A 15,229-nucleotide genomic window follows, 5' to 3' on the forward strand; every position below is an offset into this window, starting at 1 on the left:
CTCCTGAGAGAGAGAGGGTTTCTCATGTTCATCAGATCTGTTCAGGATCAAACCCCAGGCAGATTTTACTTTGAGGAAATCACTGTACATCTTGGTCAAATTCTATCTATTAAGATTATGGGTGATAGTCTGGGCTGAAACTGTGAGTGAAGATTACAAAAAGGAGAGGTTTGTGTCTAAGGTTTTCCACTTCTGTTCTGCCTTAGGTGGGCTACACCATTCGATTTGAGGACTGCACCAGCCCTGAAACAGTCATCAAGTACATGACAGACGGGATGTTGCTCCGAGAATGCCTAATCGACCCTGACCTCACTCAGTATGCAATCATCATGTTGGACGAGGCGCACGAGAGAACAATTCACACCGATGTGCTCTTTGGATTGCTGAAAAAGGTAACTAGGTGCTCTTCAGTGACCCTTCTGCCTGTTGGGAACTGAATTCAGGGAATAGAAGTTGTTTTTTAAGGTTTACTTTCTTTATCATTTATTTATTTTTAGCTGTGCAGTCTTTGTTGCTGCCTGTGGGCTTTCTCAAGTTGCAGAGAGCAGGGGCTACTCATTGCAGTGGCTCCTCTTGGTGGAGCATGGACTCTAGTCGTTGTGGCACATGGGCTCAGGGGTTGTGGCGTGTGGGCTTAGTTGCTCCGCGGCATGTAGGATCTTCCCAGACCAGAGATTGAACCCATTTCTCCTGCACTAGCAGGAGGATTTCTAACCATTAGACCACCAGGAAAGCCCTGGGAATTGGATTTGAGTTCCTGTGCCTTTTTTAGTAACCTGCATTGCATTTCCCTTTAGACGGTTCAGAAACGGCAGGACATGAAACTGATTGTCACCTCAGCCACCTTGGATGCTGTGAAGTTTTCTCAGTACTTCTATGAAGCTCCCATCTTTACCATCCCAGGTCGAACATACCCAGTGGAAATATTGTACACAAAGGAACCTGAAACCGATTATCTAGATGCCAGCTTGATCACGGTCATGCAGATCCATTTAACAGAACCACCAGGTAGGGGGAAAAGAGCATTTTTCCTCTTAGGCCAAAAGTCCTGATATGGGTATTTTTGCTTATTTTTTTAAAAAATGCCTTTTAAATATTGGTTGGTCTTTAGGTCTCAGGTTTGCATGTTTGAAGTGGTGGTGATGAAAATATAAATAATAGTATCCAGGGTATAAATGCATCTATTTAAACATAGACACAAATATTTAAAAAATTTAAAAAACCAAACAACAAAGAGAATAAAAATAAACATGGATAGAGGAAAACCTCTTGATTTGTTCGAGATCAGAATATGAGAGTGTTTTCCACCTTTTGGAGTTCTGTGAATGTCAGTGTGGCCTTTGTATAGAGCACACGCCGAGGAAGTCCATTCTCATGCTCCTTTCTCCTCTTAGGTGATATCTTGGTATTCCTGACTGGTCAGGAAGAGATCGATACTGCTTGCGAGATCCTGTATGAAAGAATGAAATCCCTGGGACCTGATGTTCCAGAGCTGATTATCCTCCCAGTGTATTCTGCTCTCCCCAGTGAGATGCAGACCCGAATCTTTGACCCAGCTCCACCCGGCAGCAGAAAGGTAACACAGGCGCTTGTGTTCTGAAACCACGTGGTGTATGCAACTGTTCCTGACGCGGATTGTTTATGGTGTATGTGAGTCTTGTGTATTTTATTTTAGGAAGTAGTCCATCCAGTTTGTTAAGGAATGAGGGTCTTGTATGTGATCCCTGCTCTTCTCCCTCCCTTTGCCTTCATTTGACAGGTCATTTTTTGAGCATTTCCCAGACTTTGGGGTAGACACAGGGCTGCCGTCTGAGGACAGGATTCTGTCTGCTGTGGAACATCCACCAGTAGACAGGCCTTTACCATAGAGTGTGACGGTGCTACTGGTGTGCTGGGTCCCCAGAGGGGGAGCACCCAACCCAGTGTTCTTACTGGAAGTTGGATCTAAGCTAGTCTTGAAGAACACGTGGGTGTTCACCTAGACGGGCAGGACAACATGCATTCCGAGTTGGCAGAACAGGCCCTCCTAGCCAAGAGCTGTGAGGGTTTTCAGGGAGATGTGTAGTTCCAGCAGCTGGAATTGACTGTGTGAGTGTGTGAGACAGTGGAAAAGGAGACAGATGGAATTTACAATAATAGCTTTATTGAGATATGTGATTTACATACCGAACAATTACCCCTTTAAAGCATAAAATTCAGTACACGTTAGTATAGTCACAGAATTTTTTTAGTGTATTCACAGAATTGTGCAGCCATGAATTACCATTATTAATCATTCATCAGTTCAGTTCAGTCGCTCAGTCGTGTCCGACTCTCCGCGACCCCATGAATCACAGCACGCCAGGCCTCCCTGTCCATCACCAACTCCCGGAGCTCACCCAGACTCAAGTCCACAGAGTCGGTGATGCCATCCAGCCATCTCATCCTTGGTCGTCCCCTTCTCCTCCCACCCCCAACCCTTCCCAGCATCAGAGTCTTTTCCAGTGAGTCAACTCGTCGCATGAGGTGGCCAAAGTATTGCAGTCTCAGCTTTAGCATCAGTCCTTCCAATGAACACTCAGGATCAATCTCCCTTAGAATGGACTGGTTGGATCTCCTTGCGGTACATTCATCACTAACCATTAATCACTACAACTTAATTTTTAGAACAATCTCATCATCCCCAAAAGAGACCGTTTAGAAATCATCCCCCATTCACCCCTCTGCTCAGCCCCTAGGAACCACTTTCTATCTCTGGATTCACCTGTCTGGACATGTCATATAAATGGAGTCATTATAATTTATGGTCCTTGGGGACTAGCTTCTTTCACTTAGTGTGTTTTCAAGATTCATCCATGTTGTAGCGTTATAAACTCTTCATTTCGTTTTACTGTTGAAGAATACTCTGTTGTAGAACAGAATGCATCACATTTTGTTTATCCATTCATCAGTTGATGGACATTTGGATTGTTTCCACCTTTTAGCTATTATGAATAGCGCTGCTGCGAAGATTTGTTTACAAGTTTTCGTGTGGACATATGTTTTCTTTTCTCTTGAGTACATACCTAGGAATGGAAGACAGATGGATTTTCTTTTTTAATTGAAATACAGTTGATGTACAACATTATGTTAGTTTTAGGGGCACTACAAAGTGATTTGATATTTGCATACATTATAAAATGATCACCAGAATGAATCTGGTAACCATCTGGAAGACAGATGGATCTGAATAACATTGAAGAGGTAGAATGGTCAAGACATAGTGGGTGCCTGGAGATTTAGGGAAGGGCAGTGGGGAGAAGTCAGGAATGACTACTAGGTTTCTGGTTTGGGCAGCTAGATGGAAGATGGTGCTGAGGAGGCAGATGAAGAAGAGCAGATTTGAGAGGAAAACGATGACTCCTACTCTGTTCCTGGTGATTGTGCGTCTCTCCACGGGGCAGGTCTCTGGCAGGTAGAAGCCTTTCAGGGCCAGAAAATGCTGGTATGAGGTGAGATGTTCTGGTGCCTCCTGGCAATGATTTTTCCAAGCAGTTGTGTTTATTGTCTGAACCTCTGAGTGGAAGAAGAGTGGCAATACCAGGCTGAGACCAATAATCTAGATCACATATGCTGCTTTTTACACACAAATTGTGAAATTCCTCTGTTGCCTCGTGGCTCATTTTATGATCAGAAAAAAAAAGTCTCCCTCTTGTTCCACATACACAAACAGCTCATTTTCTAGTACAGATGTCCGTGTGGGGGAAGGAAAATCTCATTTTGCATTGGCACATGTGATACCAGGAAATCTCTGCTTTCCCAGGGTGCTAGAAAATTAAAATTGTAGTAATCAGCATTGGATCTAGAAAATGAGGGATGTAGCCATTTGCACAAATGAAATTGGCTTTGATTGGCCATTGCTTTTTCCTATTCCACTCCTCTCAGGTACCACTCCCTCCCCAGCCTAACACTTAAGATGAAGGTACCTCCCCTTCCACCCATCTGGGGCCAAACAGAGATTAAGTGCTCTCTAACCATCTAGAGAGAGGGAGAGAGCTGCACAATCTCTTTGGAAAGATGTCCAAGTTCAGAAGTCTCATTTCACACCTCAGGACTGAGGCTGGGCAGTTCAATCCAGCTATGTCCCTCTTGCCTGCAGGTCGTGATTGCCACCAACATTGCGGAGACATCGCTGACTATTGATGGCATTTACTATGTGGTGGACCCTGGATTTGTGAAGCAGAAGGTGTACAATTCTAAGACAGGGATTGACCAGCTTGTGGTGACTCCTATTTCTCAGGTAGGGCAACTTCTTCTGGCAGCTTTTCTGAAAATCTTGGTTAGGGCTCTTCTGACATTTTTTTATGGTTTTGTATTTTGAACTTTATTGTTTTAAGATACTGGCTTCTTTGTTGAGATACAGGAGATTTTGTGTTGTTTGTTTTTAATCTTCAGAATAGTGTTTCAACATTAAAAAACCCCGTAAAACTGCAACTTAAAAAAAAAAGAAGTTTAATCTTAGCACCCTTGATTATCTTAAGAATATATGTTTTTTAAATATTGCACGTAGCTACAAATATCTGAGATAGTAATGATTCAAGAAATGATAGTGTTTCTTTGGTAATTATGGAACAGTTTCCTGCCTAAATTATATTTTAAAATGAATATCCTGATCATCATTTTTGAAGGCAGTTCGGCCTCAATGTATCTGAAATTTCAAAGTTCATTTCTTGAACCTAACAGTTCTGCTTCTGGAAATAAATCTGAAAGTTAGAAATGACTGAACTCATACCCAAAGGTAATGGAAAAGGATGTTCATAAAGCATTATTTGTATTAGAGGGAACCTGGGAAAATTCTAAATTAGCTCCAAAAGGGGAGTAGTTGAATAAAGTATGGTAAATTCATGCCATAGAATGTTTTGTGACATTAACATAGTGGTATGTATCTATATTTAATGACATAAGCACATAACTGTGATATATTATTTGAAAAAAGTGAGCTCCAAAATAGCATGAGTAGTATAATCCAATTTTTGTTTAAAAATAGATGGTGTGCGCCTGTGCACAGCGTCTGTGAACGTACCTGCGACTGAAAGCGTAGTGTAGGCAAAACGTTAGGCAGGGTTCTTTCTCGGTGGTGCTGCTGGTTTCTATGCTGATGGTAAAGCACATTTTCTTCCCTATACTTTTATATATTGTCTTAATATTCTATAAGAGGCATGTATTACTCTCATAATCTATAATTCCATAAGGCTATTTTCATTTTGAAACTTAAATAATAATAGCTAACACTTGCAGGGTACTTCCTATGTGCCAGGCACTGTCCCAGGTACTTTCACGCACATGAACTCATTATATTCTCAGTTCATCTTTTGTGGTAGATGTTACTATTATCCTTATCTCACAAGTGAGACTGAGGGCCAGAGGGGTTAAGTGACTTGCCTAAGGTCACATAGCTGGTAGAGCCAGGATTAAACCTGGGCGAGGGAGTTCCCTGGTGGTCGTGGTTAAGATTGCATTTTTAATGCAGGGGGCACGGGTTCAATCCCTGCTCGGGGAACTAAGATCCCATATGTCTGCTCTGCATGCATGCATGTATTTGTATGTGCTCACTCACTTCAGTTGTGTTCGACTCTTTGTGACCCCGTGGACGGTAGCCCACCAGGCTCCTCTGTCCAAGGGAGTCTCCCGGCAGGAATACTAGAGTGGGTTGCCATGCCCTCCTCAAGGGGGTCTTCCCAACCCGAACCCATGTCTCCTGAGTCTCCTGCATTGCAGACAGATTACCCACTGAGCCACCTGGGAAGCCATGCCTGCTGTGAGATGTGGCCCAAAAAGAAAAGAAAAAGAAATTAAACTTGGGCAGTGGTCCCAGCATGTGTGTTCTGTACCAGTTCTTCTGGGGGTGATACGTGCAACTCGCAGTGATGGAGAAATTATTTATATCTGCCTCTGTAATTTGAGAAACATCTGTAGAATGTTGTGGAATCTGATTGCTGCCTCCCTCTGAGTGGGTGTTACCTCTCATACTCTTATCTTTTGGTTTGGAGCTGGCAGAGAAATTCGTAAACCCTGATACTATTTATAAGACAGATGGTTTTGTCAGAAAATGGCCCTCTCCAGATTGCTATTCACTGGTTTCCTAGCAACCTAGGGCTAACCTACATATTGTTTTTAATTTTAAAAATTAGCGCCCCTCTCCCCTGAGTACAGAAGTAATATAACATTATTTTGAAAATTGCCCATAGTCCTATTGCCACCAACCACTGTCTTCATTATGATGTTTTTTCTTGTCCATCTTTTTTCATGTTTATTTTAGATTGCAATTTTAATAGTGTAGTAAGTATGTGGGTTTTGATTCATGTTTAACTTTCCTGATAATTAAGGTAATATATGTTCATTATTGGATATTTATTAAAGAAAATAGAACTCATCTACAAGCCGAGCATCAGAGTTAGCCAAAATTAACATTTTAGGGTATTTTTTCCTAGTTTTTTTTTTCTGATAGTTTGTATATTTACATTAAGATTAAAAAAATAAAATAATATTGTTTGGCAACTTGCTTTTTCACCTCTATGAGTGAACTTGTTCATCTGTCATTGAGCATCTCAAAAAACTTGATTTTTAAAACAGCTGTAGACTCGTTCACCGGTGTGATTACATTATATTTATTCAGTTCACTTACATTTTTGGTTATGGTGGAGGGTGGGTTTTGTCATTTGGTTTTATGCTTTCTTATTTATGTTGTGCCACGCTAGTTTGAAGGTATATTTCTGTGATCTTTTCAGTATTTCTTCTATTCACTTGCTTGTATTAATATTTGGCCTCACTTGAACAGACTTCCCTGAGTGGGGATGATTAAGTGGTAGGAACTCTTGGAAATAGTCCTAGAGGAAGTGAAATAAACCCCATTTTAGGTTTTGCCCCATTGCAAAGTGCCACCCTTTCTACAGATTTCCTGGGCGAAGCCGTTAAGAAATGTTTAACAGATCTGTTACTTTTATTCTCACCCCTCTAGGCTCAGGCAAAGCAACGAGCTGGCAGAGCTGGGAGAACAGGCCCAGGGAAGTGTTACAGGCTGTACACAGAACGTGCCTACCGAGATGAAATGCTGACCACCAATGTGCCAGAAATTCAGAGAACCAACTTAGCAAGCACAGTGCTCTCACTCAAGGTAGAAATCACTGTCTTGTTAGAATGGGCTGGTGGAGCAGTCCAATTCTATGGCCTTAGTGAATGGATCTCGGTTTTATGAATCTTGTTAAATACTTCAGTAACCTCATGGAACCCATCCCTTTGGGTACAAGGCAAACGGCTGTGATAACAGCCTCTCCACCACGGGTCTGGGGCTAAATTGGCATGTGTGCTGTAGTGCTTTTTTTCTTGCCATCATAACCAGCAGGATATTTAGTTATAAAAGATCTTAGTTAGGAGCATTAACTTTCTAACAGGATATTAGAAAAATCGAGCCAGTGCCAAACCGTGGACAAACTCACTTCCCTCAACCCTTTAACTTTCACATCCAATTCTGTTCTTTTAAAACGGAAGCAAAACCCCCAATCCAAAAGCTTTGCGAGGGAACAACTGTTAGTACAGGTTTCAGACTAGCCCCCTGGGGCTGGGTTTCATTCTAAATCACTGCTCTTCCTCTCTCAGTCCCCAGTGAGAACCTTCAGATTCTCTTGGCAGGGGGAACCGCATGAGTAATTTCCCAGATGATGGCACCCCTACCCAGCGCCGCCCCCGCTCCAGTGCTGCCCTGGAGCCCTGGCACTTTACTAATGCACAGTGTTCTGCTGTAATTTATTATTCATTCCCTGTATGAAAGGCTAAAACAGAGCTTCAGAGAAAAAAAAAAGCCTGCTCGTCTCTGAAGTGAGAACAGAGAGGCATCTGTGGCTCAAAGTTCTGCTCTGAGCTGTGTGTCTTTGGTAAATTTACCTGCTCGGCTCTCTGCTCTGTATTCTCCTCTCAAAGTGGGGGGCTGTTAATAGTCTCTCCTGCGAAGATAAATGAGATAGTGCAGGTAAAGGCCCTTGGCACAACACTTACTGATTGCTAACATAATTCCTTGTTCTTATTCATACAGTAAGCAGTTATTGAACACCTGCTGGGTTTATGGTCACCATCACTTCTGTGGGAAAGAAACAGCTTAGGTCCTGCCTTTATCACATTTGGATAGTGCATCATTTGTTTCTTTTATTCATCAAATTAGCTAACAGATGTATCAAATGCCCGCTCTGTGGCAGGCAGGTGATTGCATGTGGTTTTGTGTGTCACCATGGTGAACTCAGAGCAGGGGCCATATCTTAGTCCTCTTTATATCCCTCCCACCTAACCTGGCACACAGGGCACTTTCTAGATACACAGGAGATATTATGTATGCAGGAGACAGGGCAAGCTGGTTGTTTTTTTTTTTTAATTATGATGAAATATATAACACATTGTCATTGTAATCTTTTAAAATGTCTAGTTCAATGGCACTAAGTACATTCATAGTGTTGAGCAACCGTCACTACTATCCATTCCCAGAACTTTTTGATCATCCCAAATTGAAACTGTACTCATTTAGCTAAACTATCCCCTTCCCCCTCCCTCCTGCCCCTGGTAACCAAATTACTTTCTGTCTCTATGAATCTGCCTAGCCTCGGTACCTCAGATAAAAGGAATCACACGTATTTGTCCTTTTGATCTGGCTTATTTTACTTGTTGTTTTCAAGGTTCATCATGCTGTAGCATGTATTAGAATTTCATTTGTTTTTAAGGGTGAGTAATATTCCATTGTATGTATATAGTGTTTTGTTTATCCATTCATCTATTGATGGACTTTTGGGTGGTTTCTACCTTATAGCTATTGTGAGTAATGTTGCTGTGAACATTAATGTACAAGTATTCGTCCTGAGTCCCTTCTTTCTTTTTTTTTGAGTGTATATCTAGAAGTGGAATTCTTGGATCACCTGGTAACTCTGTGTTTAACTTATTGGTGAATCACCAAGCAGCCACACTGTTTTATTCCCATCAGCAATGTATGAGGATTCCTGTTTCTCCATATCTTGCCAACACTTATTATTTTCTTTCTTAAATTGTGGCTGTTGCCATCCTAGTGGGTATGAAGTAGTATTTCATGGTGGTTTTGATTTGCATTTCCCTAATTACTAGTTATATTGAGCATCTTTTCTTGTGTTTGTTCTCAGTTTTATATATCTTTGGAGACATGTCTACCTTTGCCCATTTTTAAATTTTTGTCTTTTTGTTCTTGAGCTGTATATTCTGAGAGTATTTATTTTTTTTTAAATATTTCCCAAGAAAGTATATGTTTTCTAACAGTCTTGAGGTTTGTGTGACCCAGCCCTCCTGCTAATTGCTCTGGTAGCTTCTCTGGTAGCTTCCTAATTTCAGTTGAAGAAATAAGATGACAAGTAGTCTCCCTCCATGTGAGCACTGGTGAGGCTGACCCTGCCATCTTCACATTGTTCCCTTCTATTCTAGGCCATGGGCATCAATGACCTGCTGTCCTTTGACTTCATGGATGCCCCGCCAATGGAAACCTTAATCACAGCCATGGAGCAGCTGTACACGCTGGGGGCCCTGGACGACGAGGGCCTGCTTACTCGCCTGGGCCGCAGGGTAGGGGACAGCCCTAAACCTCTGGTGCTTTGGGGAAGATTCCCTGGCTAGCCTTCCATTCTTTCTGTTCTGTATAAAAAATTAAGCTCTGAGGCCCTGGATAAGCTTTGGCTAGAATTCTGCATGCCTGTGTTTAACCTGGATTTTCCACTATTACTTGAAACTATTTCTTCGTTACAGAAAAAGAAATTCTATCCAACTAACCTTATCTCATGATATGTAATTGAGTTTAACCTTTGAAAAGATGTCTATAAAATTCCCACCTACCCCAACAGTAGTTATAATCTTGGTCATATACATTTGGTTGAAATTTATTTGGGAAATTTAAAAAAAAATTATTCCAATAGAGCGAGGCATCCCACATCATCATGCTTGGGTAAACTTCCTGCGGTCTGATACCCACTCTGACCGACTCCAGGTGGCTCTTCCCCAGGGTCACAATTGTAGTTTCTTCTTCTCCCTCTAGATGGCAGAGTTCCCTCTGGAGCCAATGCTGTGCAAAATGCTGATCATGTCTGTGCATCTGGGCTGCAGTGAGGAAATGCTGACCATTGTGTCCATGCTGTCTGTGCAGAACGTCTTCTACAGGCCCAAAGTAAGGAGTGCAGGCCCGCGTTCGAGTAGGAGTCAGGCGAAGTTGGGCAAAGTCAGCCCATTGCCACCCGAGTGCTTAATGTGCACACTTGATTGGGCCATGGAGGGTGTCCCGGCAGTGCCAGGTGTTCAGTCAATAGCTGTTGGGTGGGAAATGAACTTCTCCCCACTGCTTGCAGGATAAACAAGCCCTTGCAGATCAGAAGAAGGCCAAATTCCACCAGACTGAAGGGGACCACCTCACCCTGCTGGCTGTGTACAACTCCTGGAAGAACAACAAGTTCTCCAACCCATGGTGCTATGAGAACTTTATCCAGGCTCGTTCTCTGCGCCGGGCCCAGGACATTCGCAAGCAGATGTTGGGCATAATGGACAGGTAACACCTGGTGACTTCTCCTGTTCAAGTTGAGTCTCCCTGTATGCCGTGCCGTGTACATGTATTTATGAAGCTGTAGGCACCTGTACTCTTGCTCCTCACATAAAACTCTTTTTTCTCCAGCTTTTCCCTCTCTGTTGTACTCCTTCCCAGGTGAGGATGGGCTGAGAGTCACTTCAGGAAGTTCCTAAGAGGAAGAGGATATATTAGTTGTTGACAGTGCTCTTTGTTTACGGCATCTGTGACATTATTAGTTGGGTTGAATTATAACCCAGGCAGAGTGTCTGGCTCTTGTGGCATCCATCTTGCCCACTGTGTCGAGCTGCCCCTGTGGTGCACTTAGGGCTAGAAGGAGGGTCCTAGTGCCGACCCTGGGGGCCCCACGAGGCGGGTGTTGGGGACTGTTACTCTGGAACGTAGAACCTCAGAAAACAGAGTAGTCTCCCATCTTTGTCCTCTTATTCTCCTGCAAGACACAAGCTGGATGTGGTGTCCTGTGGTAAGTCCACAGTCCGAGTGCAGAAGGCCATCTGCAGTGGATTCTTCCGGAACGCTGCCAAAAAAGACCCACAGGAGGGTTACCGGACACTGATCGACCAGCAAGTGGTCTACATCCATCCATCCAGTGCTCTCTTCAACAGGCAGCCCGAGTGGTAGGTGGACAGAGAGGACTTGGGAACCAACTGGCCCTTTGTGTTTGTGTCCCCACTCACAGCCAGCACTTCCTAACGTTGCTTGTGTTTCTAGAGCAGCAGAAGCCTGCTGCTGACACAGTATCAGGCCCTTTTGAGAGAAAATCACAGGGGTGAGAGCTAGGAAGGATCTCAGAGATCTAGTGAGGTGATTAAATTTTTATTTTTTCAAATAGTATTAAAAAAAATTGAAATCTTATTCGCCTGCACATAAAACTGATTTAAAACCACTGTGCCACCGAGGTGGTAGAAGAGAGCTGGAGACACAGAGCCTGGCCTGCCTGGCTTTCCCCGTTCCCGTGTGGCAGCCTCGCAGGTCCCCTTCGGAAAACCACCCTCCCGCTTCACAGAGCAGGAAACAGGTCCGGGGAAGGAATGTGATTGGTTCTGTGTCACTTAACTCATTGGAACCGGCAGCTTTCTTGTGGTGAGAGGTGTGCAGGCGCCTCAGTATTGGGGTGTAGCTGTCATAAACAGAGACTTCAGTCTCCTCAGGGGTCAGGTCGGAGAGGTAAGAGGGTCAAGTGCAAGCACAGCTGAGGCCCACCAGGGACCAGGGTGGCTTGCCCATGGAGCAGGTCCTATATTGGAGGCTTGTGCTCTCTCTCTGCCTCCCTTAGGGTGGTGTATCATGAGCTGGTGCTGACCACGAAGGAGTACATGCGTGAGGTTACCACCATCGACCCCCGGTGGCTTGTGGAGTTTGCTCCGGCCTTCTTCAAGGTCTCTGACCCGACCAAGCTAAGCAAGCAGAAGAAGCAGCAACGGCTGGAACCCTTGTACAACCGCTATGAGGAGCCCAATGCTTGGAGAATATCCCGAGCCTTCCGGCGGCGCTGAAAGGCAAGAATCTGTTGGCCTCACCTGCAGCCCTGGGCCAGGGCTCAGCCTTGATCTTATTGATGAGAAGCTGGTCCTGAGGATACAGCTGTCTGGTGGCTGAATATCTCAACTGGGCATTTCCTAAACTTGACTCTCCTTCCTTCCCTGGTGGTAAAATAGAAACAGGGATTTACGCCTGGTGAGATCAGAGCCTCCAGGCCCCACCACCCCAAGGTGGGGCCAGCAGGGCTCACACCTGACATGGGGGTACACACTGCATCATCTCCAAGTTAGGGGAAACTTCTGCAGCTCTCGGATGGGAAAGGGGAGCCACGAGCGTCTGCTTCATGGACTCAGTGAGGGCCCTGGCTGGTACTCTGTAGAGGAGAGAGCCATGAAGCTCACCCAAAGTGTTGATCTCCCCCTCTCCTTCATACCCCTGTCCAGCCCCTGTCCTTTTGCTTAACCTGCAAATATTTATTTTCATAAGGAAACAAAAATGGTTCTCTGTGGCTACTTCTATTAGCTGAAAGGTTAGGCTGTTGGCCTGGGCTGAGGGTGGGGAGATTTAGTGTCTGAGGCTTCAGTGGAGAGTCCCCTGAAACCAGAGCCAGAGGCTCTTTGGGCTGAAGGGTGACACACACCCAGACCTCCAGTCATATCTCTCAGCATCAGCACTGCTCCAGAGCTGCATGGACCGCACCGTGATTAACCACATCCACTGCACAGGCATTCTGCTCTGGGAGCCTGAGTGATTACAGATGCCACATATTGAATACAGAAGGCTCTCCCTGGCTCCCTCTCCCACCTGCCAAACTCACAACATGTAGTGCATCCTATTTCCTCTTGAAAAACACAAGTAATGACACAACTTTCAGCTTATTTTTGGTTTTAATTTTACCCCCAGATCTCTTTAACAGAGTTTTCTCTGGTCAAAGCTTCTCTTCCTCTGCCTCAAAGTGAAAATCACGGTCACACCTCTCAGAACCTGTTAGTGCTGCCCAGGACCTGTGCTCCTGGCCGTGTGCTTGGTGGTTTTCTCCTAGCATTTGGTTGGGGAATGGCCACCTCCCAGGGCCCTGCTCACATTTCCTGAGAAGCCTCTGGACTTGGAAGACCATCAGGCAGATGCTGCCAGGCCAGGCTGTGGAACTTCCGGGAAGTTGGTCTGGTGGAGAAACCCCTGGCAGATTGGGCACATCCTGTGTTACGGCCCGAACTGCCTCCATTCTCTCTACACTTTAGAGTTCTGAAATGATATAAATACTAGAACTACTCTACATGGTACGTTGGACACTAAAGGAGACTATACAACCTACTAGGATGTGAAGGAATATAGGCTGCTGTTGGGCAGCAGACCAGCCTAAGGACACAATTCAGAAACAACCCAGCAGAGTCTGCTGATGGTAGATCCCTGCTCCTTCATTTAGCTGGGTGAGCTCCCGCGAGTCTCAGTGTGCCTCTCAGGAAACCTAGGCCAGCAGCTGAAGTCAGGATCTAAAGATCCTTTAAGGCCTTGTGGGGAGACGGAGGAAACTGAAGCAGAAGCAGAGGCTGGCTGCTGCTGCTGCTGCTGCTGCTAAGTCACTTCAGTCGTGTCCGACTCTGTGCGACCCCACAGACGGAAGCCCACCAGGCTCCCCCGTCCCTGGGATTCTCCAGGCAAGAACACTGGGGTGGGTTGCCATTTCCTTCTCCAATGTGTGAAAGTGAAAAGTGAAAGTGAAGTCGCTCAGTCGTGTCCGACCCTTAGCGACCCCACGGACTGCAGCCTACCAGGCTCCTCCATCCATGGGATTTTCCAGGCAAGAGTACTGGAGTGGCTTGCCATTGCCTTCTCCTAGAGGCTGGCTACCCAGTCTTAATTCCAGGCCAGGTCTGTCTGGTTTAGGAACAAACTTGGCTTGGCAGCTCAGCTGTCCCAGCTGGGTGACCAGCATTGACGGCATTGGCACTTCTGAAGTCATCACTGCCAAGAAAGGAGGTTTGGATTTTAAGCTGAAGTTGAAAAGGGGATGTTTAACAGGCCAAGGCTGAGAGACAGCGGGCTGGTCATCTTTCTGAGTTAGGTGAGCAAAAAAGACCCAACCTCTGTGGGTGTTCTTGAACATCTCCCCAAAGAGCTGGGGTCACCGCCTCTGCTGTGACAACATGGCAGGGGTCTGACCTTTTGACTTTCCATGAGGAAACAGCATGTAGGCAGCATTGCTGAGCCTTCCTAGAGGGAACAGGGGGCTCCCAGCCAGATTGGGCAGGAGGACTTGCCTGCTGCTCCTACACAATGGGGCCCTTGTTTCTCTTCCTTGAATTAATATTTCCCGAGATTGAGTGATAGCCCAGAAGAGGATGTGGGTCTCGTGCAAGGAGCTGGACTCTTCTTGTTTATTCCACCTCTGCGGGAGCCTAGCTCCAGAGTTTCCTGCCCCTGCACTTGTGCTGAGTCTGTGCCTGTGTGTTGGGGGACCGTCCCTATGGGCCATGTGTCAGCTCTCCTGTTGGATCAGGCACCTTGGTCCAGGGTTTCCCACATCCAGTCTAGAGCACGGTTCAGTTTTGGCTGTCTCTCCTTCAACCAGAGAATTCCCTCCTGTGGTCGTGGTTGTGGTGGTCTGGTAGCCATCTCCTCCTCAGAGCAGTGCCCTCCACATGTAAGGATTTGAACAGTTGTGAGGAGTGGCTTGTTAGCATTCCAGAGGACAGAGGTCACATGTCTCAGCCCATGGAGACCTTTCCAGGACCCTGTCTCTCCTCATAATGTGCCTACTGAGACCTCAGGGTTTCCACTTGACCTTTACACCTCTTCTCACCATGATAGCCTAGGTTTCATGTACAATTACAGGCTTCCCTGGTGGCTCAGACAGTAAACAATCTGCCGGCAATGCAGGAGACCCAGGTTTGATCCCTGGGTTGGGAAGATCCCCTGGAGGAGGAAATGGCAACCCATTCCTGCATTCTTGCCTTGGGATATCCCATGGACAGAGGAGCCTGGCGGGCTATAGTCCATGGAGTCACAAAGAGTTGGACGTGACTGAGCAACTAACACTCAAGTACAATTATGTATTTTTAAAAACTTGTTTTTAAAAATTTTCTATTGCTGTAAAGTTAGCACATTGTTTTTTGTTTCTGGGGGAAAAAAATAACATTGATTTTTATCTGTGGG

The 15,229-nt window shown here is 45.2% G+C and overlaps 1 protein-coding gene across 2 annotated transcripts in view; it reads left to right on the top strand.

Moving 5' to 3' along the window:
- The window catches only part of DHX8 (DEAH-box helicase 8), a 30,550-nt gene extending 15,380 nt beyond the window's left edge, over nucleotides 1–15,170 (top strand). Inside the window, exons 14-24 of one of the 2 annotated variants that reach the window (XR_016035544.1) lie at nucleotides 207–392; nucleotides 798–1,008; nucleotides 1,395–1,576; nucleotides 4,118–4,258; nucleotides 6,977–7,132; nucleotides 9,448–9,585; nucleotides 10,052–10,180; nucleotides 10,359–10,555; nucleotides 11,029–11,208; nucleotides 11,868–13,622; nucleotides 13,916–15,170. Coding sequence is in view for 1 of the 2 variants with exons in the window: in XM_055407979.2 (XP_055263954.1) it covers nucleotides 207–392; nucleotides 798–1,008; nucleotides 1,395–1,576; nucleotides 4,118–4,258; nucleotides 6,977–7,132; nucleotides 9,448–9,585; nucleotides 10,052–10,180; nucleotides 10,359–10,555; nucleotides 11,029–11,208; nucleotides 11,868–12,087 (1,740 nt within the window). In the remaining variant the exon portion in view is untranslated. Of the gene's footprint in view, nucleotides 1–206; nucleotides 393–797; nucleotides 1,009–1,394; nucleotides 1,577–4,117; nucleotides 4,259–6,976; nucleotides 7,133–9,447; nucleotides 9,586–10,051; nucleotides 10,181–10,358; nucleotides 10,556–11,028; nucleotides 11,209–11,867 lie in introns of both variants that reach the window. The other variant, XM_055407979.2, reaches the window with a different exon arrangement.
- Nucleotides 15,171–15,229: the final 59 nt, after the last annotated feature.

Source organism: Moschus berezovskii, chromosome 20 (genome assembly GCF_049115385.1).
Source record: "Moschus berezovskii isolate FMDL1 chromosome 20, NW_MosBer_1.0, whole genome shotgun sequence".
Lineage (NCBI taxonomy): Eukaryota > Metazoa > Chordata > Mammalia > Artiodactyla > Moschidae > Moschus > Moschus berezovskii.